General features: G+C 36.7%; 1 protein-coding gene across 5 annotated transcripts in view; it reads left to right on the top strand.

Annotated features, from left to right (window-relative positions):
• Positions 1-26,570, top strand: part of SEMA3C (semaphorin 3C) — a 185,313-nt gene that overhangs the window by 89,366 nt on the left and 69,377 nt on the right. For all 5 annotated transcript variants that reach the window (XM_017342732.4, XM_089328514.1, XM_008258295.5 and 2 more), the window contains exons 3-9: positions 766-926; positions 3,030-3,092; positions 10,102-10,221; positions 17,005-17,095; positions 22,319-22,438; positions 24,758-24,900; positions 26,429-26,543. In XM_017342732.4, the coding sequence (XP_017198221.1) occupies positions 766-926; positions 3,030-3,092; positions 10,102-10,221; positions 17,005-17,095; positions 22,319-22,438; positions 24,758-24,900; positions 26,429-26,543 (813 nt within the window). The remainder of the gene's footprint in view (positions 1-765; positions 927-3,029; positions 3,093-10,101; positions 10,222-17,004; positions 17,096-22,318; positions 22,439-24,757; positions 24,901-26,428; positions 26,544-26,570) is intronic.

Here is a 26,570-nt window from a genome sequence, read left to right as displayed (position 1 = left end):
GATGGCCCAAATATTTGGACCCCTACCTCATGTGATGAGACCCATAGAATTCCAGGTTTCTAGCTTAAGCATGGTCTAGCCCTGACTGTTGCAGCCATTTGGTGAGTGATCTAGTGGATGAAAGATATCTTTCTCTTTGTCACTTCATCATTCAAGTGAATACAAAAATGTTAAATATAAATGATATTGCCTCCTGAGTGAAATACAATGGATAAAAATAAATTTATTTTCAAGTTTCAAATATAGATAACTATATTAGACTAGAAAGAAAATGTTGAGGAAGTAAGGCAATGAAAAAAAAATAATAAAGTAGGAAATCATCCCAAACAAATGACTGCATTGAGGTAAAGAATTTAATATTTAACAGCATCATTTGTTTTGTTTTTGTTCAGTCTGCTCATTGTGTGGGTGTATCATACATATGTATATTACATATATATTTGGTTTATCTATGTCAACTACTTTCGAGCTAATGATATCCAGTAATAAAACTGAGTTGAGTTCATTGTGAATTTGAACAATTTTGTTATTATATCATGTTACCATAAGCTTTAGCATTGCACTTGTTGGTTTATTGGTGTTTTACTTCAGTGTAAAGACAATAAACAAAAATAACCATAAAAATAACTCCATTTTAAAATTAATTTATTATTATAGGTTAAAAATTGACTTTTTAAATAAATATTCCTATGAGACTTCTCATTAAAATAACAGAATTATAGAACCACAATACTCTATGTTCATGTGTGCTGTTCATTATTTCAGAGCTTCGAGAAACCAAGACTTCTGAATACTTCAGCCTATCCCACCACCCACTAGACTATAGGATATTATTAATGGATGAAGATCAAGACCGGATATATGTGGGCAGCAAAGATCACATTCTTTCCTTGAATATTAACAACATAAGTCAAGAACCTTTGAGTGTAAGTTCATCCTTTTTTTTTTTTTTTAAGATTTATTTTATTTATTTGAAAGAGTTACAGAGAGAGGTAGAGACAGAGAGAGAGGTCTTCCATCTGCTGGTTCACTCCCCAGATGGCTGCAACGGCCGGAGCTGCGCTGATCCGAAGCCAGGAGCCAGGAACTTCTTCCAGGTTTCCCATGTGGATTCAGGAGCCCAAGAACTTGGGCCATCTTCTACTGCTTTCCCAGGCCATAGCAGAGAGTTGGATTGGAAGAGGAACAGCCAAAACTAGAACTGGTGCCCATATGGGATGCTGGCGCATCAGGCCAGGGCTTTCACCTGCTGTGCCACAGTGCCAGCCCCAAGTTCATCTTTCTCATGAGGGCAATGTTACCTGCTGGGTGCCTTTTCCTTTAAAAAGGTTTTTTTTTAAGATTTAATTGTTTGAAAGATTTTTGTTTTGTTTTAAGATTTATTTGTTTGAAAGTCAGAGTTACAGAGAGGAGAGACAGGGATCTTCCATCCTCTGGTTTATGCCCCAGATGGCTGCCATGGCCAGGACTGAGCCAGGCTTAAGCCAGCAGCCAGGAGCTTCTTTCCAATCTCCCAGGTAGGTAGCAGGGACCCAAGTACTTGGGCATCTCCCACTGCTTTTTTCAGCCCATTATCAGGGCGCTAGAATAGAAATGGAGCAGTTAGGACTCGAACTGATGCCCATATAGGATGTTGGCATTGGAGGCAGAGGCGTTAACTTGCTTTGCCACAACATGAGCCTCTTTCTTTAAAAATGTAAAGAAAATGAAAAACTAAGTATTTCATTGGAACAGTGAAGAATATTGACTACATATTAATGTAAAGTAGGAAGTAAATACTTAACTTCATGGACTGAAAATGTTTTAAGTTCAGTTCCTTCTGTCTCATAGTTTTCAGCAACCCAAAACCCAGAGAAAAATATGAAAATTCTTCCTGTGTATATATTTATAGAAAGGGAATGAGAAGGGCATGGAGCATAGCATGAAGAAAAATAGCCAGATTAGAGAAGATCTATCTGGTCACTGGTGTGTAATACATGAAGTCTTGGAAGCCACACGGTTATTAAATGCATGGTTATTTGAACACGTGTGGCCTATCAGGCTGTCTCTTTTTTGCACATCAGAAAGTGAAACTGAGTTTCATTGGGGTTAAGAAATAAAAGTAGATTAACTATAAAATTATTGCATTGAATAGACTGGTGCATTTACTATGTTAATATGGCCAACCTATTGACAGTTAAAAAAAAGGCAAAAAAAAAAAGTAGTCATCAATGCCAGACCTGATCGAAGGCTGTAATGACTTAGAATGTGAGCAGTGTGTTTCAGAGAGGGAATCTCTTGGATTTCCTTCAAGTTGTTTTAGCTGTTGAAGTGCCTAGGGGCCCATTTTAATTAATCTACAAACCCAACTGTGTGTTTTACCAGAAATAATATTAAACTGAGACAGCCAAGTAAATGTAAATTCACTGTGAAAGAAGCAGCTGGGAAAAGTGAACTCTAATTCAAAAGGAGTAAAATACACATTATATTTCACACACTTATATTAATAATGACTTTATCTATTTTAATTAATTTGTTTGAGAGATCAAGAGAGACGGACAGAGACCTCTGATCTACTGTTTACTCCCAATGCCTACATCTGCCAGGGCTGGGCTGGGTTGAAGCTGGAAGCTACAACTCAAATCAGGCCTTCTACATGGAGCTATCCCCACCACCTCCTAGGGTCCACATTAGCAGGAAGCTGGAGTGAGGAGATGGAGCTGGGACTGGAACCCAGGCACTCTGATGTGGAAAGTGAGCATCTAACCAGCAGTTTGACAACTGGCTAAATTCTCATGCATGCTCATAACCTTATTTTAATATAAAATTAGCCATTAGTCATGGGTTACTGAAATACTTTTGTTAAAAAGGAAAGCAGATGAAGAAATAAGACATAGTTGTAAGTAAATAATATTGAGTTCATAAAATGAAAGAATTTTGAAATGTGACTATAGAAGTACCTTAATGAAATCTGTTGGTAAAAATGAAGAGCATTGAGCTGTCATATAGCACAGTGAGATTATACAACCTTTATTTTCCTCTCTGGGCAGGTTTTCTGGCCAGCATCTACAATCAAAGTCGAAGAATGCAAAATGGCTGGCAAAGATCCCACAGTGAGTGCTTATAAAAACACATACACACAACCTTAAATATTTGGTCTTTGAATCCATGTACTTTGAGTGCAGCCAAGAGTGAGACAAAGGGTGTTGGTGTTTTAAATCCTCGGCTGGACAGATGATAAAAATGTAAATGTGAAGACAGTGAAACTCTCACACCATCTGTAACTTTGGAATTCCTGACTGGGTGAACATTTCCCATCTTGCTTTCATTATTTCATGCAAACACTCTTCATGATGGGTTTCAGTAATAAGCACTGTTCCAAGTGGATCCAACCTGCAGAATTCCCAGCAGGCTGCAGAAATAATGATAATGCAAGTTTCTGGAGCAGCTCCCAGAGGCCCTGTGGCTTTTTCAAAGAAAGTTCCTGTGCAAAGGCTATATGTTGGCCAGAACATTCCAAAGAAGTAAATCGCCAGTGATGCATGGTACCTCTATTAATTAAAAACAACCTCAAAAACAACAATCAAGGCAGATAAAAGTATCAATAAATATTCAGTGTGTAACACTTGTTCAAATTATATTCCTTTAGGTTGCATTCATTTTAACGAATCAAGGAAGAAATCTATATTACTTTCTGTAAATGACTGGTTCATATTGACACATTAAATTATTTTTGAAATTAGCAAAAGAAATACATGGAGTAAATCTTTATTGTACAAAAATCATGTGATTATAATGAAGTATGTATGTCATTTTATCTTATAATGTATTTCAAGCCTGAAATCACTAGAAATGATGTAATTGAAACAAGGATCAAAATCATCCACTTTTAAACAAATACTTTGGTCAAGAAATTCCTTTACTCATTCATTCTTTCAATTAATTATTCAGTAATTCAATCACTCATGTAATTCAATTATCAGTAAATGCTGATTGAGTACTTCTTATGTATCTGGTGTAGGGCTAGCTGCTGCAGACTACTCTGTACAAAAATAGACACAGTTCTGGCTCTAATCAACTTGATTATCTTGTTGGAAAAGTCGACCTTAATCAAATGAGCATGGAAGTGCATAATAATTAAGGACTGAGCTGGAAATATGGAAGCTGGGTAGAAAAGCTGGTAAATGTAGCCACCTATACACGCATTCAGATCTGAGGTCTTAATAATGGCCTCTGTTTCATGGCACAAATGTCAAGGGAGCTTACTCTACAGCAGAGGCAAGAGATGTTGCCGTCCCAAGCGGGTTACCAGGGAGTTGGAAGGGAAGTGGAGGACTCAAACTGGCACTCCAATGTGGATGCAGCATCCTAAGAGTGGCTTACCCGGCTGCATCACAATGCTTTCCCCTATACACGTATTCTACATTATTGTTGAGACTTTCTGCTTTTAGATATATATTAAGCATCTACTAAGCAAAACCTGAAATAATAACAATTTTTAAAACTCCAAACTTTGTAGCAATTGAAAGAAAAAATAAAAGAAACATCCTTTAAGCCTTCTGAATTTTTAGTTGTGTCAGATTTTAATTGAGGTTATGATAACACTTAATTTTGAGAGGAAGATTGAGCATAATTTAAAATTGTATCCCAGGTAATAATACATCATAATTCTATAATAAACTAAAATTATGATGAGAATATCTAATTTTCTGTCTCAGCTAAATAGAGTCTAACCTACTTCCCATTTCTCTGCCTTATGAACTCATATTCCTACATGCTCATTTATTTCCAAAAGTTACTATTTTATTAATGTTTGAAATGAATTGGATTTAAACAATAGCACATACTGTCAAAAATACTCAATGAGATACAGTTTAATGAATGTATTAAGTAAATAGTGCAAGAGATCGTTGAAACATTAAGCAGGATTGTAACTGTTTAGACAAATGGATTGCATGCACACAATGTCAACCCTGATTTATTAGTTGCAGAATATCTTTTTTTTCTTTCTATGACCATGAAATCTGAAACTACTTGAAAATATAGTTTTTTTTAGGAATAACTTCATAAACATACCTTGATTTGTTTCACAGATCAAAGAAGTATAGACCATGGGGGGAAAAAAAAGAAGTAATTTTTCTTATTGCATAGTATGGACTATGAAGAATTAGTATTTTTTAAAACCTGTTTACCTTTGCTCTGTGACATATTTACATATATGTTATTATATGCAAAAAATATAAAGCAAATTACATATATATTTACATATATATTTTAAAAGATTTACTGATTTGAAAGGCAGAGTAACAGGGAGAGCCAGAGAGAAAGAGAGAGAGAGGTCTTCTATTGCTAGTTCATTCCCCAGATGTCCACAACAGCCATGGTGAAGCTAGGCCAAAGACAGAATGTAGAGGCCTGGTCTTCCATGTGGGTGGCAGGAGTCCATGCACCTGGACCATCATCCCCTCCCTTGTAGGCATATCGTAAGGAATCTGTATCAGAAGCTCAGAGCATCTGGGACTAGAACCAGGTACTTCTTTATGTGTGGGTGTCCCAAGCAGCAGCTTAACTCATTGCACTTCAATGGCCATCACAATATTTTTGTATGGCTAAATAAATACAAGTTCAATGCAGAAGTACTTGAAGTCTTAGACTAAGTACCTAGGAAATAACAGAAAATATCTTCTTAGCTTTTTTCCCTTGGAGACTGAGCCTGTCTTGTGTCCCGGTTGCCTTACCCGTGAAGTGTGCTCATTCACAGGTGCTTCCTTAGTGCATGGTTAAGAGGATTAACACATTACTATCTGTAGTAGAGCTTGGAACAGTCCATAGCTGTGGAGGCTTATTGCTGTTAAAGTCAGTGTGCTACCGAGACATAATCTTAACAATTTAGGGTCTATTATTCTAGGATCTTATTAAAAAGCCCTCCATATATACATAAAATAAAATGCTCTTACCCTTTGCATCATGTGAGCAGCTTTGTTTTTGTTAGCATTGTGCCAGGAAAGATATTGAAGGAGATTTCACCATGAAGAGAAAGCATCCAAAGTGTTTGTTTCCACTGAAGTCTCTGAATCTCTCTCCCTTCCCCAAACCTTTCCTGGATTTCTGCCATGGTCAGGATCTGTGCTAAGCTCTGTGCGGACAAACTCCCAGTTTGCTTTACAGGATTTCTATGAGTAATATGAGTCAAAAATGCGAATAAAAATGTCATAAGGGACAATTCTGGATGCTTGTTAGGCGCTAGGTACTACTTTATTTACTTTATCAATCCCAGGTACGAATATATTGCACACAACAAATTTCATCATTGCTATTTTACAGAAAAAATGGTTGGAGTACAGAAAGGCTAAGTGGCTGTCCGTGATTCTAACAGCTAGTAAAAGAAGAAGCCAGGATTTGAACCTGGTTATCCTGCTCTGAGCTCTGCATACTTAAACCTACCCTCTACACTCCACTCTACTCTCTGCTGCCTGTCTGAAGACATCAATATGATGACAAACCAACTCTAATTGCTTCTGTCATCTCATCACACAGTAGTCTTCTAACCCCTTTGGGAATGGTTCCCCATGAATCCGCATTTGCAGGCTGTTGTGCATTGTACATGCTCTGTTTTCTATTGAAATGGTCTTTTCTTACACTTTTTTTATTTTCAACTTTTATTTAATAAATGTAAATTTCCAAAGTACAACTTTAGAATTATAGCAGCTTTTCCCCCCATAACCTTCCTCCCACCCGCAACATCCCATCTCCCACTCCCTCTCCCATCCCATTCTTCATCTTGACTCATTTTCAATTATCTTTATATACAGATCAACTTAGTATATACTAAGTAAAGATTTCAACAGACTGCACCCACAAAGACACACAAAGTATAGAGCACTGCTTGAGTAGTACTTTCACCATTAATTCTCATAGTACAACACACTAAGGGCAGAGGTCCTACATGGGGAGCAGGTGCACAGTGATTCCCGCTGTTGATTTAACAATTGAAACTCTTATTTATGATGTCAGTAATCACCTGAGGCTCTTGTCATGAGCTGCCAAGGCTATGGAAGCCTCCTGAGTTCACCAACTCCAATTTTATTTAGACAAGGCCATATTCAAAGTGGAAGTTCTCTCCTCCCTTCAGAGAAAGGTACCGCCTTCTTTGATGGCCCGTTCTTTCCACTAGGATCCACTCACAGAGATCTTTCATTTAGGTCATTTTTTTTTTTTTGGCCACAGTGTCATGGCTTTCCATGTCTGTGAAACTCTCATGGGTTTTTTAGCTGGATCCGAATGACTTAAGGGCTGATTCTGAGGCCAGAGTGCTATTCAGGGCTTTTGCCATTCTATGTCTGCTGTCTTACACTTTTGAATGCCAGAATTTCCAGCTTATTCTGCAAGACTCAGCTCAAATGACCTTCACTCAAACCTTTATTCCCTGGTCAGCATTACTTGTTGTCTTCTCTTTCCTTCTACAGTACAATAAAAAAGTTATAACCCTGTGGAACCTCTATCACTGTGTGCTACATTATGCTTGCCTTTCTCTGAAAGCAGGAATTGAGTCCATTCCATCCAGTGTTGCTAGTACCCTGTACAGTGCCCTGCATAGAGTGAGTTGAGTAAATATTTGCTGGATAGAAATGACAGGATTATAATGGTGTAGGTCAGAAATAGTGTGGACAGAAACTCAGCACAAGGAGAATGGGAAGGACCAAGGTATTGAGTTCTAATAATTAACTGAACCAGATTAATTTTTCCCATTTGTGTTCTTGCATGTGGGCAGGGGTGGAGGAGGGGAGCACTAAGGATCAGACAGCATGGGAATCTATTCATTTCTAATCAAATTCTCCCACAAAGATGGCATGGCCATGTTCAAGTCCCAGTTCAGTTACTTATTAAATCTACAGCTTCTGCCACCCATCCATATTTTAATCACTAAAACAGGACACTAGTTTTAATCACTCAGACAGGACACTAGTAAACTTGAGCATTTCTGTGAGAATTAAAGAAACCCACATCAAAGGATTGATGAACTCTGTAAATGTTAGTAACTACTGTAAGACTACACAAAGTTATGTAGATATGAATAACTTCTGTAATAAAAAGTATGGATTCCTCACCAAATGACAAATTATAAAGTTGCTAAATGTACAGGATTTAATGTTAGACATACACATGTTGGAAAATCTGCTTTCAGTTTTTACCTATGAGGCCTTGGATATAAGCTTTATTTTACTTAAAGGGGGGCTGAGTTGTGAAAAATTGAATGAATGCGTGTGAAGTACCTAAGTAGCATATAGTAAGTATTCAATAAATGTCCACTCTAAGGAGAAACTCATACCTCCTGGGAATATGTATTTTGATTATTTAGATATCCAGTACTTAATGCACCCAATAAATATTATCCACAATAAGTAGATAAATAGAAATAGATACATGAAACCATTCTGAAGTGTTTTGGGAATAAAGACGAGATGTTACTGATTTCTTTCTTTTTACAAATGCCAGTAATTCATTACAGTAAACGGTCTACAAACCCAAGATGAGACTGACCTAACCTGTTATTAATAGGATTGGATTGAGTCTGAGCCTTATGAAAACATATTTGATACAGATTCCCAGAAGAACTAGACTTAACTGGAAAAAACAATAGGCGCAGGCCTTAGAGCTCACGGATTCCTTTAACACACACACTACATGCACACCGTCCTTCTCCCATGCTCTTCTTCAGAGAACATGTAATCATCTGCAGCTTTGGAATCAGTTCTCAAGTACCTATGTAAACAGGTGTCAAGGAACAGCAACACAGTATATTAACACAAATCCTTAATGTCTTAACAGAAAAATGAAATGTATAGTCTGGTCAGTAAGGATTAATTTCTTTGACAGCAGAGTTAATGATTTATTATTTGATAATAAAAATCTACAGTAGAAACATCTGTATAAATTACTTTGTATGAAATGAAGCTAATATTTCCTGACAAGTAATAATGAATATAAATGGAGAAACAGTTGAAAAATACTGAAATAATATGGACTTTCATTGAAAGTTAACTTCTAGCCAAGTTTGTTTAGTTTTGCTTTTCCAATACTATAAATAATAGATGTGCATTATGAAAAATGGGGGACATGCTACCTGGTCACATCTGTTGTTTGACCACCCAGGGGAAAAGTTACTGTTGATTTTTAATATATTTCTTTATAATCTTTTATAAAAATATGTTTTGTCTCTAATTTATGAAATTATTTTAAAAAAATATTCCTTGAGAGAAAAACGACTCTGTGAAGAGAACAAAATTTAATCTTGGGCTGGATTCATTTATAATCAGCAAAGGATTGCAAACCCAGCAAAGACAGAACATTCAATGATTCATTGGGTCACAGAGATGTTATGTATTCCTGCCAGGTGACGGTCAAAAAAAAAAATTAAAAAAAAATTATGCTAATTGTTTTGTATTTCCTTGAGCAAATAAATGACAGCCTTGCCTTACACAGTGTGTAAAACATTGAAATACACTATGACAGGTCATTTTATTTGCTATCGGAGGTAGACTACCTTCCTCCTGGAATAAATCAATAAATGACCATATTGTTCTTCTAGTACTACCCTAATATCTCCTAACAATAACAATATAACAATAAGAAAGGTCAGAAAGAAAAGCATATAGCAAAGTATCATTAAATAATCCTCACTTTGCATTGGCATGTATACAATTGATAAATGTGTTAATTAGAAAAATGTAGGCAGAAATAGCAGAACTGGAGCACAATTGGCCACTTTGTCCAACTGAACTCTGCAAAGACTGATTTTTGTATGTTTCAGTCAGCGAGGATGCCTGAAAGGTGAGACTAGAACCTAGCATATGACAGGTGCTTAGTAAATGTCTGTTGAGTGGCAGTTTTTCTTCAGTGGCACCAAATCTGAATATCTGATTTAGTGCCTCTATAGGTTAGGTGCTTGTTTTCATGTTACCTTTGTGAGACACACATGTAGTTTCTCAAAGATATAGAACTATCCAGACCTTATGCCACATCATTCTTACCTTTCATATAAAATCTCATATTAATATAGATCAGCATAAATTACAATAAAACATATGGAGTTGCTGACTACCTCTTTGCCAATTCTTTCAGCATGGCTGTGGGAACTTTGTCCGTGTCATTCAGACTTTCAATCGCACCCATTTGTACGTCTGCGGGAGCGGTGCCTTCAGCCCAGTCTGTACTTACTTGAACAGAGGGAGGAGGTCGGAGGTAAGTATAACAACCTCACACTCTTAGTTAGTTTTGGTGTGAGTATCAAAGATTTTTAAAATTTTATTTGAGAGAAAACCTTGTAAATATCATCAAAATTCACAAAATATTTGCATGCCTCTTAAAATTAAGGTTTTGATCCTGTGTGCCAGGTTCCTAATTATATCCTTTTATCTTCCACTAATAATTTGCTCCAAATGATAGAAATTTATAGTATAAACTTACCTTCTAAAATCTGCTTTAAGAAATTTCATATTCATTTTTCAAATTTGGTAAGCCTTTGTGAGACATGTAGCTATAAAATATGTACAAAGCAGGATGCCATATATCTTTGCTGAAAACAGCTTTATATAATTGATAAATTATATACTTATATAACTAATAAATCATCCTTTCATGTAGACTAACATCACCCTACATGAGGCTATTTTAGCCTCACTTGTACATGACTTAAAATGATAAGGGATATTGTGATACAATGTTTGCTAAAGACTAAACAAATACACAGCTAATGCAAAGTCAAATATAAGATTGGTTGAATTTCAACTGTGGTATTTAACATTGTGTTTATTATCCCCATCCACCATTGTTGAGTAAGGAAACCATGCATTAGCCCAAAATTTTTTCTCATTCTTTTGGTCAAATGTGTTGTTTTACTTGATATGATTATTTTTAAAACTGAATCATTTCAAGCTATCACTGTTTGGTTTCATTATGCAACTTAAATCTAGAAAGTCCAGTTCTTAAAGACCTAATTCAATTTCAGAGATTAGAATTGTGAAAAAGATAGAATATTGCTAGTCATAAGCCTTAGAAAGTTTATTTTCCTTTAACAAAAATTAATATACTTTGGTACTAATATAATTGAACACTGATTCCTTCTCTATTCCTTCATTATTAAATTTCTATCATTTCAGACATGTAAATTACATATATATACCTTCTGATGAATAAAAAGCCATTTAAAAATAACCAAGCAATTATGATTTGACCCCATGAGCTATGATATATTAAAATGCTTGAAGGAAAAAGCAAAGTTATGCTTCTTGGAAGAATACAGATGGCCACATTGAGCTTGTCATTAGAACCACATGCCTGTGATCAATTGATTAAATAAACTACTGCCTCAGACGTCTGCAATCTGTCAGACACTCCCCTGAAGTCTGTGCAGTCACCGTACATGCCAACAATAGCATAGCAGTTTTCAGAACACAGATTTCCAATAAAATCATTTTCCCATGTACAAATTGCCCACCATGCACTTGAAGCCTTAATTGGAAAGTCTGTCCAAAAAAATAATCTCCTTTGGAAAACCAGCATGGAATAAATTTTAATCACCTAGCTAAATATGAACTATGTTGGTCTCACTTCAAAAGAGATTTTTCAAAGGGGGAAGCATTTTCATTAATTAATTTCATCTCTTACATAATATGTGACCATCTTAAGAGCCAATTTAGATATGAAAAGGGTTATGATTTTTAAGCTTCATGTGTTTCCCTTGATAGTCAACTCCAATTCAAGAGTTTTACCGTGACATCATCCTTATGTGTATAATATGCAAGCCATAATGTAATACAGAACTGAATATTTTATCCAACATCTAATGTGTTCATGGGGTCAAAGACCCACGTTAGTAAAATGGCTGCATAATGAAGAAAGTTTGATATTGAGCAAATTGCTCTTCTTCATCATCTCTAATATTGTTTTTGGTAATGATAAGAGATAGTATTCTCATTAAATCCCTGTGTTAATATTAAGATATGACATATGTCAAATATTGAAAAAACAATCTGGAAGTGAAACAGGTTAGGTTGGTGCAGTCATTAATTATCCCATTGAATTTCTGAAACCTTACTTGCCATCTTGCCTTTGCCTATACTCATAGACATTCAATGGTTCTAGGAGAATATTTTATGAGCCTACTTCACTGTTGGAGCATCACACACTTTCATTAAACACTGTTTCTCTTCCATCATGTTGTAAGATTGATTCAGAGGTTCCCTAGGACATTTTGATAGTGTTCATCTGAAAGATCTAGAATCCTTTCTACATCAAGACCTAATTGTGATCCTTCTCTAGCCATCTTGCCTCCCTATCTTTTGTTCCTAGAAAACAATAAAGCATCCCTGGGAGGACTTTAGCCTAGTGGTTGAGGTGCCAGTAAACAGACCCTTGTCTGAACTACTCAGATTCAAATCAGGCTCCAGCTCCTTACTTCAGCTTCCTGCCAACGCAGACTCTAAAAAGAAGCAATGATCTTTCAAATATTTGGATCCCTTCCACTGTCCTGGCTTGAACCCACCAGCTACCATGGCATTTTCAGACTGAGCCAGCAGATGGGAACTCTGTTTGTCTCCCTCTCTTTCAAGTAATTCAGTATTTTTTTAAATGATAAGGTGACACACCTAAATCATGACCTCAAACTTATGAAAAAAATAAAAAAAAGAGAGAGGATTGGTCAATTTTACTGCAGTTTTTGGAATATTATAATATCTGTTCGCTGGTTGATTTCATAAGCTTTCTCTGTAACATCTTTTTCAACTGGGGAATAATACGTAAGCCCCTGCCACTGCCATTCATCAGGTAGACATCTTTACCTTTGCCTGGCCAACAATACCACAGGTGACTAAGAGTATCACAGGCATCCACATTATCCCTTGTTCGTTTGTTCGTTCGTTCGTTCATTCTTTCTTTCTTTCTTTCAGACAATGAACTCATCTATTTCAGCATCTTTCTAAGCTTCCCTACTGTTTAAGAATGGGCCATTTTTCTCATCAATAAAGTTCTTTGACAACGACTTTCCTCACTCTGTTTTTTAACTTCATGTCTTTCCCCCCAGCTTTTGGCTTTTAATTTTCCTAGTTTATAAACAGAATTATTTCATTTCTTTAAAAATCACTGTCTTGGTTTTATGACTCTTTTTCAACTCTTTCTTCATTATGAAGCTACCCTTACTAGTAGCTCTGTGTTTCCAGCTTTTGTGCTACTGTTCTCCATGTCTTTATTAAATCTTCCTAATCTTTCACTCCCACATATAACTAAGAGTGTCAATGTAATGGTCAAATTTCCTTACTAAACAACTTGAATACCTCAATCAGTATGCTTTGTCTTAGGTCCATCTCTACCATTAAACTCTATTGGTCATGCTCTCTGTTTTTCAATACCACTATTGACATCTTTGACCACTGAACACTTTGTTATGTTTTCTTTTCTAATTTCCCACACTATTGACAGTTTGTTAATTTTAGCTTCTTCACTTATATAATTGTCCTAAAGTGAGATGAAAAGTACATGTTTGGGATCAAGCCTGCATTTGGTCTACTGAGTCTGAGACACCATTGTAGAATCCATTTCAAATCAAGTATGCAGTTGAATATAAGCCTGGTATTATGATTTACTGTTTAATAAGAGTAACAGGAGCCCCCTAAAAGCATGAGTTTAATCGCGCAGAGAATAGAGAGACTAAGACAAAGATTTGAGGATCTCCTAACTGTATGGACCAGATGGAAGAAAAGAGACTTGCAAATAAGACAGAAAAGAGTCAGAGAAATAAATAGGGATGAAAGTAAATAAGAAGTGCTGTTTCTTGCAATAAAATCAGTCCTTTTAGAAATATGGAAGTGGTTACCAACTTCTGAATGTCAGTGAGAATCCAAGTAAGATGAAGTCTAAAAAATAAACACTGAATTGTGCACTTTGATTTTCATTAAAGGTCTAATTAAAAAGTGTTTCAGTAGAACAATTGAGGTTGAATGCCCAGTAAAAGTGGGTTGGCGATAGAATGAAGAGTCATAAATTAGTGATGAGTATTTATATAATACTTTGAGAAATATGGTTCCCAAGGGTAGTGGTTTGTGGAAGCAGAAGGGGCAATTTAATGGTGTAAATGATCCTGTGAATAAGATGAAAGTGTAAGTCAAAAGAACAGAGAAGGCAAAGAGATAACAAAAGAAGAGTGTATGGTGCTGAAGGAGTCTGGACAGGATGAAACCCAAACTATTGGTTGAATAATTGGCCTCAAAGTAATGGAAATATTTCTTCTTATGTATGACTATATGTATTATTGTATGTATTTCCCTATGTATGTTATTTATATATTTGATGGGGAGAAGTTGAAGATGTGTCAGCAGAGGGCTTTGTTTTTCTATAATGTAATTGGCAATAAAATGAGGTGAGAGAATGTTAGGAGATAAGACAAAATGAGATTTGACTGTAGTGACAAAGCCTTAAAAATTGTTTAAAATATTTAGACATTTATTTAACCACTTATTTGCAATGCACACACAAAGAGAGAGCAATATCTTATCTATCTGACCACTCCTCAAATGCCCACATTGGCAGGGCAGGGCCACACTGAAGCTGGAAGCCGTGTATCCAATGCAGGCCACCCACTCAGATGGCAGGAACCCTATACCTGAGCATCACTTGCTATCTTACAGGGGAAACATTGATAGGAAGCTGGAAACAACAACACAACCAGGATTCAAACCTAGGCACTCTGATATGGAATGTAGGCATTCCAAGTGGTGTCTTAATTGCCTAGCCAAAGACCCATGCCATGGCTTAAAATAGTTGACAGCAGAACTAGTTGACAAAAAACATATTTGAGATGGTTCTGAGAAGCATAGAGGGTCTATTTTCAGTTGGTGAGCACAACTTTATAGTATCTTGAATTGACCTTTTAGGGTTACTTGCTGAAAAAATGCTTAGTATTTTGGAGGCCAGCTTAGAGAACATAGGTAGATATGTCCTTCCAGAGTGTGGATGCAGTAAAAATTCACAGATTCAAGGCTCATTTATGAGATACCTATAAAGACTTAAGCAATAAATATGCCACTTGTGGCAACATTGGAATAAATATTATGTGAAAGTATTTGCAGAATTGAAAACATGAGTTAAGGGTTAATTTTTGGCAAAAATTACTGAAATTAAAACTTGTGATCTCAAATTGTTAATAAAGTCAAGAACAGAAGAGGCTGATGAACTGTAGAAGAGTATAGAAGGGTTCTTAGGAGAGGAGTGTAAAGAATTATTTCAGGATACTTGAATGAGTGATTGTTAAGGTGGATCACAGCTATGCTGGAGGTCAGTCACTGGGAAATATGAGGGTTCTGTGCACTGGAGAAAGAGAACAGATGGTACATAACCATCTCATCATGCAGTCACGTATAGTCAAATCCCTAACTGGCTTTTACATCACTACTGGGCTTACTGATCTTTTTATTGTTTTTCCTCATGTTTGTAATTATTTAGTTAGTATAGTCACCTCACAAATGAAGACCTTTTGGAAAGCACCCATGGGTAGGGATTAGGGGATAGAATTTGAATTGTGTTTTTGCCACCCTTCAGCTACATGGTCCTGGCCAAGCCTTAGTTTCCTTGTCTATACAGAGAATTTGCTGAGGAGGATCGTGTGCTGTAGAACTTTCTCTGGCTAGAGGACTGGCATTATTTTTAAGCCTATAATTCCCTAGTGTCTCAGAAATGGCCTGCAGTACCTCAGACTCAGTACTTGTATAACAAACGTTGAGCTAGTTTTAGTTTCAGTTTCTCCAAGCAGTCAGAACTTCAGAATCACCTTTGTTACCTTCATCTTCCTGAACTGCAACCAATTTCTAGTCACGTGACAGGCTCTGTTGATTTTCACAACCAAATCTCTCACATATCTATTGTTCTCACCATGACCACCGAGATGCTGGCAGGCCAAGTTGTTATTACCTGACTCCTGGACTATGGCAATAGAAAACTCACCTGTTCTCCAGGACTCAGTGTGTGTTTTGAAACATTCCATTCCCAATACACCAACTCTCAAGATGAGATGAAACTTCCTTAGACTTATGATTCCTTTGTTTTACACTGAAAAATATTAATGTGTCCACATCTCTTTCCAGATAATTCTAAAACCTTCCCTTGACAATTTAGACCTTCTATTATTTAATGCAACCTGAAGAAAAGTCTTTACTTCCTTTGAATTTTAGAAGCATCTTTTAGTAATTTTCTGTAAGAAAAAGATAAATACTTACACCCAGAGGATATCCCCTCTTGGTTAGAATATGCTGATTCCCATATTTCACATTAAACTCAGTTCCCTTAATCTTTGGCCTTCTCTCTCCCCCTTTTTTTGTTTAAAGTCTCTGTAAGGACCAAACATCATGTATTATACTCTATACTCAACTTACTCTATATATTTTCTCCCTTCCTCATTAGATTATAAATTATTTGAGGATAAAAATGTGTATTTTCTTTACTGTCAAGTCATAATTTGACATATGATAGATGCTCAATAAATTTTTGTTAAATGAGTAAATGACACATTTTAATCCAAATTATGGATTGCTTTGTTGAATCTTGTATAATGCATTATATAACAGAATTAAGCAGTTACAAAAATTTTTATAAACTGTCTTGATTATTCTGTGAATATAGTCCTTATAGACATTGTTCTTCTGTAAACACTTTTATTCTTTTGGCCAATGTTCAACACATCTAGTTCAGATTTATAATTGTACTTTATTTTGAGTGATTTTTGTTGATGTTGATTTGGAGAGAACTCATTCTTGGGTCACCTGTATGGGGAATATAATAGGATGAGAGCTGGGACTAGTGAGGTTCGCTTATAATTTACAAGTGATTCTTTTTATGGGACACATGTCTTAATATAGCAAATTGGGAATTTGTAAGCAGCCAAATGCATACTATTTTTGAGGATGCTTTATTTCACTAAAGAATGGTTGTTTACGTGTGTCATCGTTAACCATATTTTTAATTGTGTCTACAATAAAGGACCAAGTTTTCATGATTGACTCCAAGTGTGAATCTGGAAAAGGCCGCTGCTCTTTCAACCCCAATGTGAACACGGTCTCTGTTATGATCAGTAAGTAGCACATAAAAGGAGGAGGGAATGGAAAATAGCAAAGAAAATGAATACAATGTGATGTGGCCATTTAAGGGATTGCATGGCTGGTACTACATGGATACAATAATTGGAAGAATTTGAGGAGCTAAGAAATAGGGAACTTAATTTCTCACTTTCAAGAATTCCTGATTAAGTTATATGCGGATATATTTTCAGCTAACATGTCCATTCTGCCATTCCCAGAGCGTATCAACTATTTCCAAAAAATGTATGTATCACTAAATATATAAAGTGATTTTCAGTGCTATAAGTAGCTGTTTGTCTTCTAAGTACACTCACTATTCTTCATGTTTTAGTAATCATTTATACAATTCAAAGTGCATGTGTTTGCTAAGTGCTTTCTCTGTGGAGTGTCTACAAGTTACTATACTACAAGGAGGCAATAATAAAGCTCCTTTTGCATTTTTCACACTTTCCATACAATACTAGTTAAGCAACAGGTCCAACTGCTTGCTAATACATTCAGTAAAAGAATTATTTTTGAACCTCTATCATTGGTTGCCTTTCTGTGCCTCACTTGGAAGATGCTCTCTTTTGATTAATTAAGGTACTTTTGAAAAAATTCTGTTACTGTGGTTTCCTCTGGAGACAAACCTTGGATTTCATCATGTCAAACGTGTACTAGATGCTTTTTCCATTCTCTATGTGTGGCCAATAGTTAAATTTCATCCGTAGAAAACAGAAAAGAGGAGAAATAATTACTGTGCATAGAATACTTGCTCAGTTCATTTAAATAGGCAACTCATCTTTCTCATGTCTGGAAAGTAAGTTAAGACAGGTTCACCTAGTACTAAGTAAATATGAGTTTGGAGGTGATCCAGTCATTACTTCAAAAGAATACCGTTAGGATACAAAGTAGAGAAAGCCTGGGAAACGCAAGCCATCCAATTTTGTCTGATTTTTGAATATCATTATTTTTGAATATTTTTGACTATTATTGAATAGAAGCAGTGTTTTGGAAAGTCATTACATTTATATAGTCTTCATTTATTGCAGTTAAATGCTATAGAAATAAACTTCAGATATCTCTTAACATAGCTGTACTGGGGTTTTATCTTACTGGATATTGTCTGAAATAAAAAGGGTTAGAACAAGTCATAAAATGTTTTCTAACTAAACTGTCATAATTTGTTTAATTTGTGTGGCCTTAGAGAATTAGATTTGTTTACAAAATGGGAATTAGAAATTGACTTTCTTGATTTTTTCAAAGACTGGAGACTTGAATTCCTTTGCTCATATTCCTATACTGTGTTTTGTTATTTGGATTAACATTTACAATTTGTATGTCAAACAAAGTCCTAAAGTAATTTGCTCGATTTAAAAGCTGCAAAAAATTAGAGTCTATGATTATATTTATTATAAGCTTGTGTTTGCTATTTTACTATCTTTACCATCTATTATTTTGCTATCTTCAAAAATTCCTCTGATCAACTCACTTTGTCATATCATAGTGCTTTATCACTTCCATTGGAATATATTAAATAACACAGATTGGTTAAAATATTTACAGCTATTTAATGCCAAGAACATTAGGAATTAAAAGAATTCTAAATTTCATAATGTACTTGTGCTGTCCAATGTGCAATTCTGCATTCTTTTCTAAAATTAGCTATTATTGTAAGACACCAAAGTCATATGTCATCTTTTAAAGAACCTATCATAAACCTCATGAAGCTTTTCTGGTCATGGGAAGTAAAATTGGCAAAGGCAATATGTTTGAATTAAAGTTGAAAGGGGCAAGTTTGTCTTTCCATAAAACCCTGACAAAAATATCCATCTTCTCAAATAAAATTCTTCTTCCAAGTGACATTAATTATTTTCCACTGATGGAAAATAAAGTAGAACTTCTTTCACTTAAACTCAGTAGTTAACAGAGTAAAAGACACCCATGAAGGCTTGTGTAATTCTCGCCACATACCTCAGAAGGTGACATTCAATTGTGTAATGTGTACAGCATACATATGTGGTAGGCAGAGAGTTATCCCTGTCTGCCACTCACCAAGCTCTCAGTATCTTTTTTCTCTTCTGTCTTGGAAACAGATGTGATCATTGATAGCTATGCTAATCAATCTGTTGTACAATAGGAATGTATAATGTATATAGTTTTATGGTTCTTCAGTATAACAAACGTGAAATAAATAATTGCAAAGTTATCACAGTGCAGCAGCAAAATCTCCGTGTCTATGTAATTCAAAAATGTTGACAGAATTCTAGAGAAGCCAGGCCTCTCAAAGATGCCTTCCTGCACATTTTTGTTCTCTCCCCGTCATCTATTTTCATGGGCTCCGGACCCCGACTAGGCAGGGGAGCTGGGCGACACAAGGCTGCCTCTCCAGCTCTCTAACTCGTGGGGGGTCCAGTTCATAACCTGGTGAGCACATATTAGAAGCATGCCATTCTTCATTCTATCCTGGGCCAACTTGTATTCCTTATTACTACACAGAGAGCTTAGCATGCTTCAGAATGTCCCCGCCCTGCCAAGTGACCACAGTCTGAAGGGAGCCAGGAGAGTAATCCGGGAACATCAGTCAAAGAACACAGCTGCATGGCACTTCAGTAGGCTAGAGCTAATAAATTTTCTTCTTTCTAAGTAGATATCTAGCCACTGTTTTATGCTCAAGGGACACATCGTGTTGCCTTTTACCAGTTCAACACTTACTGCTCTTTAACTAGGTTGGAAAGTCATAGGGATCTTCAAAACTCACTGTCTAATGTTATATATACATGGGTTATTTAACAATTCATGGCAAATGAAAAGAAAAAAATAAGTTTATTTGGGTAAAAAAATTTGAAATCCATGTGTACTTTTTCATAATATGATAAACTTTTGAAGACTCTGGTATGCAAGTTGAAATATCTGATTCAGCTGCTAATAATGATAACTCATTTTAATTTTTAATATATTTTCTTCTCACATACAAATCAAACACCCAGTGAACTGCACTCTGTGTGCAACTAAAATTCTTTTATCAGTACTTAATTATGATAAATGCATTTTATATAATGTGTATCAGAAATAGCAGTACGTACAAGATAATAAAAGAGCTTAATAATTTTCTTTTCATAAACACTATAAGAAACAGAAAATTGGTTTCAAATTTTAAAAGTCACTAAAAAGCTGGGAATCAAGGCTAAGTCCTTTAACAACCTGATTCTTAGTCTTCTCATATGTCAAATATGAGAATTAAACTGTGATCACAAAGTTCTAATCACATCTTAAAAATTCTGTGATGTTACCGAACTGATTGAACATAGCAGGTTTTTTTTTAAAGGTTTACTTATTTCTTTGAAAGGGAGAGTTACAGAGAGAGAGAGAGAGAGAGAGAGAGAGGGAGGGAGGGAGGGAGGGAGGGAGGGAGGAGAGAGAGAGACAGGCAGTCAGAGACAAAGAGAGGTCTTCCATCTTCTTGTTTACTCCCCAAATGCCCATAACAGCCTGAGTTGGGCCAATCTGAAGCCAGGAGCCAGCAGTTTATTCTGATTCTCCCACATGGGCACAGGGACTCAAGCACTTGGACTATCTTCCACTGTTTTCCCAAGCCATTAGTAGAGAGCTGGATTGGAAGTGGAGCAGCCAGGACTCAAACGGGTGCCCATATAGGATGCCAGCGCTGCAGGAGGCAGCTTCACCCACTTCGTCACCACAGCAGCCTCACAGTTTTTTTTATTGTTATTTCATGAATGTAGGCCACATTAAAATTGACAAAATACTATCAATCATTGGGGCTGGCACTGTGGCAACACAGGTTAAGCCTCAGCCTATGACCCTGGCATTCCATGTGAGTGCCAGTTCAAGTCTAGAGCTCTCCCAATGCTTCTAGGAAAGCAGCTGAAGATGGCCAACTGCATGTGCCACTCCAACCCATATGTGAAAATGGGATGAAGTTTCAGGCTTCCGGCTTCAGCCCAGCCTAAGCCCAGCCATTGCAGTCATTTGGAGAGTGAACCAGCAGGTTGAAGATCTTTCTCTGTCTCTGCCTCTCCCTCTCTGTCATTCTCATTCAAATAAATAAATAAATCTTTTTTATGCATTAACTCACATATTTATTATATTTTTATGTGCTGTAACACTTGAAACTCTCCGCCATTTTTAAGGATACATTTTTTTTAAACTTTTATTTAATAAATATAAATTTCAAAATTACAACTTTTGGATTATAGTGGTTCCCCCCCCATAACCTCCCTCCCACCAGCAACTATCCAATCTCCCACTTCCTCTCCCATCCCACCCCTCATTAAGATTCATTTGTAAAACTAGTATTCAAACAGTATTTTATACTTTGTGTATCTATGTAGGTGCAAACTGTTGAAATCTTTACTTAATATATACTAAGTTGATCTTCTGTATATAAAGATAGTTAAAAATGAATCTTTTTAGCCAGCGCTGTGGCTCACTAGGCTAATCCTCCGTCTGCGGTGCCGGCACACCGAGTTCTAGTCCCGGTCGGGGCGCCGGATTCTGTCCTGGTTGCTCTTCTTCCAGTCCAGCTCTCTGCTGTGGCCCGGGAGTGCAGTGGAGGATGGCCCAAGTCCTTGGGCCCTGCACCTGCATGGGAGACCAGGAGGAAGCACCTGGCTCCTGGCTTAGGATCGGCGCAGTGCGCTGGCCGCAGCGGCCATTTGGGGGGTGAACCAATGGAAGGAAGACCTTTCTCTCTGTCTCTCTCATTGTCTAACTCTTGCCTGTCAAAAAAAAAAAAAAAAAAAAAAAAAGAATCTTTTTTAAAAAGCTTACTGAAACATTTAAAGTTATACTCCTGCATAAGAGTACTTCAGAATTCTTATAGAAAAATGAAATAGAAAGGTAAGCTTACAATTTGCAAAAATATTTCTTAATCCATTTCTAAATTCATAATGTGTATTTTCATGAACTTTTTAAAGACTTCCTCTTATGCATGGATTTCAGACTTTTTTTTGCATCAAAACAAGCATCACTTAATTCCATTTCCCACAAGCTTTTGGAAGTACCTTTGTGTGTGTGTGTGTGTAATCAGAGATAATGAGACCAGAAAAAAGTTATCCAGTAGTTGGTTGGTGGGCAATGCAAAGTAATTACAAACTAATTAACAATTCCAAACACTCTGTACTATGTGTCATGATCTAATAATAAATACATTCTCCCTGAATATTAAAATACCTTTAAAAATCTTAAAATTTCTGTTGATATTTTCTTTGTCATAGACGAGGAGCTTTTCTCTGGGATGTACATAGATTTCATGGGTACGGATGCTGCCATTTTTCGAAGTTTAACCAAGAGAAATGCTGTCAGAACTGATCAGCACAATTCCAAGTGGCTAAGTGGTAAGAAAACATTTTATACATTCTTTGTAGTATCCTACTTTAATGTTTAATTCCAGAATGACAGAAGGAAAGCACAGTAAAAACTTAATATCTGGCCATGACATGAGTAATGATAACTCTGTGCTCTATAATTTAAAATATTTAATATAAATAAATGAAATGCCTCATATTTCATATTCCAATTTTTAAAACTATTTATTAGAGAGAGCTCCCATCTCCTGATTCACTCCCCAACTGCCCACAGTGGCCAGGACTGAAGCTGGAAGCCAAAAACTCAGTCCAAATCTCCCATGTGGATGGCAAGAACTCAGTACTTGGGCCATGACCACTGCTACTCAGGGTCTTTATTAGGAGGAAGCTGGAGTCATATATGGAATACAGATATTCCCATGTGCGACTCAGTCATCTTTTTTTTTTTAAGAGGTTTATTTATTTATTTGAAATAGTTACACAGGGAAGGAGAGGCAGAGAGAGAGGTCTTCCATCCACTGGTTCACTCTCCAATTGGCCACAACGGCTGGAACTGTGCCAATCCGAAGCCAGGAGCCAAGAGCTTCCTCTGGGTCTTCCTATGTGGGTGCAGGAGCCCAAGCACTTGAGCCATCTTTTACTGATTTCCCAGGCCATAGCAGAGAGCTGGATTGGAAGTGGAGCTGCTGGGACTCGAATGGGCCACCCATGTTGGATGCCAGCACTGCAGGTGGGGCCGGCCCAGGACCCAGGCATCTAATTGGCATATTAACCTCTAGGCTAAATATCCACCCAATATTCAAGTTCTTTATTTGATTAACTGTCACACAACCTTCCTAGGAATAGAATAAATAAAAGTAACAATTATATTATTTATGCATTACAGTACCCAAGCATTTTTGCCAATTGCAACAAGTTAAAACTAGATTTAATTTTACATCTTTGAATGTGCTTGCATTTTTAAGCAATGGAAAAATCTAGAAATTTTCCTAAATTTATATCATTTATAAATAAGCATCATCTTGGGGCCCATGCTGTGGTGGCGCAGTGGGTCAATGCTCTGGCCTGTAGCGCCATATAAGCTCCGGTTCAACTCCACTTCCAATCCAGCTCTCTGCTGTGTCCTGGGAGAGCAGTGGAAGATGGTCCAAGTCCTTGGGCCCCTGCACCCACATAGAACAACCAGAAGAGGCTCCTGGCTCCTGGCTTCATATTGGCGCAGCTCCAGCCATTGCAGCCAACTGGGGAGTGAACAGCAGATGGAAGACTTCTCTCTCTCACTGCCTCTCCTCTCTCTGTGTAACTCAAAAAAATAAATAAATCTTAAAAAATAAATCCTAAAAAAAAGAAATAATGAATAGATTATATCCATGGATTCTTCCTATTTATTTTACATATAGATTCTAAAACGATAAAGCTGTTGTATATTTTTCATAATCTGACTAATATTTAATAGAAATCATGGGTAGGATAACTTTATGATTATTGGTATTAAATTTTTCAATTCCTGTGTTCATGTGGGCTTAACAACAGCAGAGTTCACTTGATTTTGCCTTCTGATTCCCATCAGTTGCTGTTGAAGAAACAGACTAAGATCCTTGTCATTTCACCCTGGAGAACATTCCCTGCTGACCCTCAGCTCGGCAGTTCACTTCACATTGCACAGTTCAGCATGACTCACCACAGTTAAATATCTTGCCTCACTGATAGGCAGGCACAAGAAAGCACTGATTGTCCATTTACTTCTTCAAATGATTCTTCCAGTACGTCTGGAAATAGAGGATTCTAAAAGTTGTTTTGTTCTTCAAATAAGGAAACTCTGTATGTCTTCAAATGACTGCATTTTTTCCTTGAAAAGTTTCCCCTTCATTTCATTTGCTGTATTTTAAGAAAAATGTGTTTTTCAGATCTTGGATTCCCAATTCCACATTCTGCTTCAGTGAATTTGAGTTTATGCGCACTAGATTAAAAACCACACTTAGAAAAACAAACATTTTTTTTTTTCAATAAAGCAACCATCAGATTCCATGGGAAATAACTGGTAGAAAGCTTTTCATTTTTTTCCAGAATTCATTAGTGCACACAGAATTTTTTAACTTCCTGCACTTCCAAGAGTGTACTGCAGATGGAAAAACGTAGTTTAAACTTTCATCTTATAGCTCTACTTTGTGGTACTTGACATTCCAAATGTGGCAGGGTTGATGATTATAAATCTTGCTTTTAGAAACTTTACCTGTGAGCGCTGAATTACTCCTCTTTACAAAGTTTTGAATGGATGTACCTGGGGTCTACTTGGAGAAACAGAGGATGGATCTTCATCATGAGGATAGTCTTGCTCTTTTGTTCTAGAACCCATGTTTGTGGACGCACATGTCATCCCTGATGGCACCGATCCAAATGATGCTAAGGTGTACTTCTTCTTCAAAGAGAAACTAACCGACAACAACAGGAGTACAAAACAGATTCATTCCATGATTGCAAGAATCTGTCCTGTAAGTATGAGTGCTGTTCTACTTTGAAAGCAGACTAACAAATTAAACTATAGGAATCTATATTTTTATAACAGTTTATCTTCTTTTATTATTGAATATCACAAATAAATTGAATACGGTAGAAAGATGGTTAACACAAAATGCATTCTCCTCACTCATGTGAGATAAACACATCCAGTTTTAGTAAAAATCCTGAAGAAGCATTTTAGTTGTAATTTTAAGCTGATAAGGAGTTTGGCTAGTTTTGCATATCCATTTAATTCCTTGATATTGACAGATAGGTGATTTATACATTACTCAAAGAAACAAAAAAGGTCTTCTGAATAAAATACAACTACATCTGGATAAAAGATAGTCATCGAGGGACTTTCTTGTGAAAATTAAGTGTTTTAGTAATACTGTCCCAATTATAAAGAGTAACCAAAAGGTTGAGCCATGTAAATGTATAAGCAGTCAGTATACATAGCAACTACAGAAATTCCTGATGTTCTCCCATATGGGAGTCTTACGGACTTAAGATGACGTTAGTATTTGCATCCTTTGTGGAAAACAGTTTGTAAAAGTGTTCTGTGCTGAGAATAGTTTTTCTTTAAATAGAATACCTCATTCACCACAGAGCTAATCTTTTTTTCCATCATTTGAAAAAGATATCAAAATCAACAAAAAGGATAGATGTCTCTGGATGCATAAGGAAAAGTTGTCATCAATAAAGAATATCTGTGATCGCTGGCGCCGCGGCTCAATAGGCTAATCCTCTGCCTGCTGCACCAGCACCCCGGGTTCTAGTCCTGGTTGGGGCACTGGATTCTGTCCCAGTTGCTCCTCTTCCAGTCCAGCTCTCTGCTGTGATCCGGGAGTGCAGTGGAGGATGGCCCAAGTGCTTGGGCCCTGCACCCACATTGGAGACCAGGAGGAAGCACCCTGCTCCTGGCTTCAGATCAGTGCACCATCCGTAGCGGCCATTTAGGGGTGAACCAAAGAAGAAAGACCTTTCTCTCTGTCTGTCTCTCTCACTGTCTAACTCTGCCTGTCAAAAAAAAAAAAAATCTGTGAATGAACTAAATGTCATGCCTACTTCCATGGCCAGAGGAATATGTTCAATAGTTAACAGAGATATTGGAATTTAAAGGATAATGCAGAGAAGTAAAAGGGGGGAATAGAACTGCTGGGGGCTTTGGTCATGTTTAAGATAGTAGTTATCAAGAAAAGGCAAGTTAAATTCTTTATCCTCCACAGCATTTCATGAACATTGGCACTGTGAATGGTTGAACTTAGGGCATGAACGCATTAAACTGATTGATTCCCAGCTGATACCATACCAGAAGAGAAAACTTGGATAACTATAGCCACTTTATAAAATACTACAAATCTGAACAATTCTTCTGTAACTATTGGAGTGAAGATGTGGTTAACGTTTCCTGTCTTTAGAGTATAGAAAATCCCCAGGTGAAAGAAGACCAGGTTGAACTTTTAATGCACCCCAGTCTGTGTTTAAGTAATTGAAAGTATGTTTGCCAAATGATTTCAGAACGACACGGGTGGGCTGCGCAGCCTGGTGAATAAGTGGACCACCTTCTTGAAAGCGAGGCTGGTGTGCTCAGTGACGGACGAAGATGGCCCGGAAACTCACTTCGATGAACTAGGTACGCAGAAGTGTCATTGAGACACGT

This window comes from Oryctolagus cuniculus, chromosome 3 (assembly GCF_051225735.1).
Source record: "Oryctolagus cuniculus isolate XC-2025 breed Fujian yellow rabbit chromosome 3, ASM5122573v1, whole genome shotgun sequence".
In the NCBI taxonomy this organism is placed as follows: domain Eukaryota; kingdom Metazoa; phylum Chordata; class Mammalia; order Lagomorpha; family Leporidae; genus Oryctolagus; species Oryctolagus cuniculus.
The sequence above is the reverse complement of the archived record's forward strand: the minus strand, read 5'-3'. Positions and strand labels throughout refer to the sequence as shown.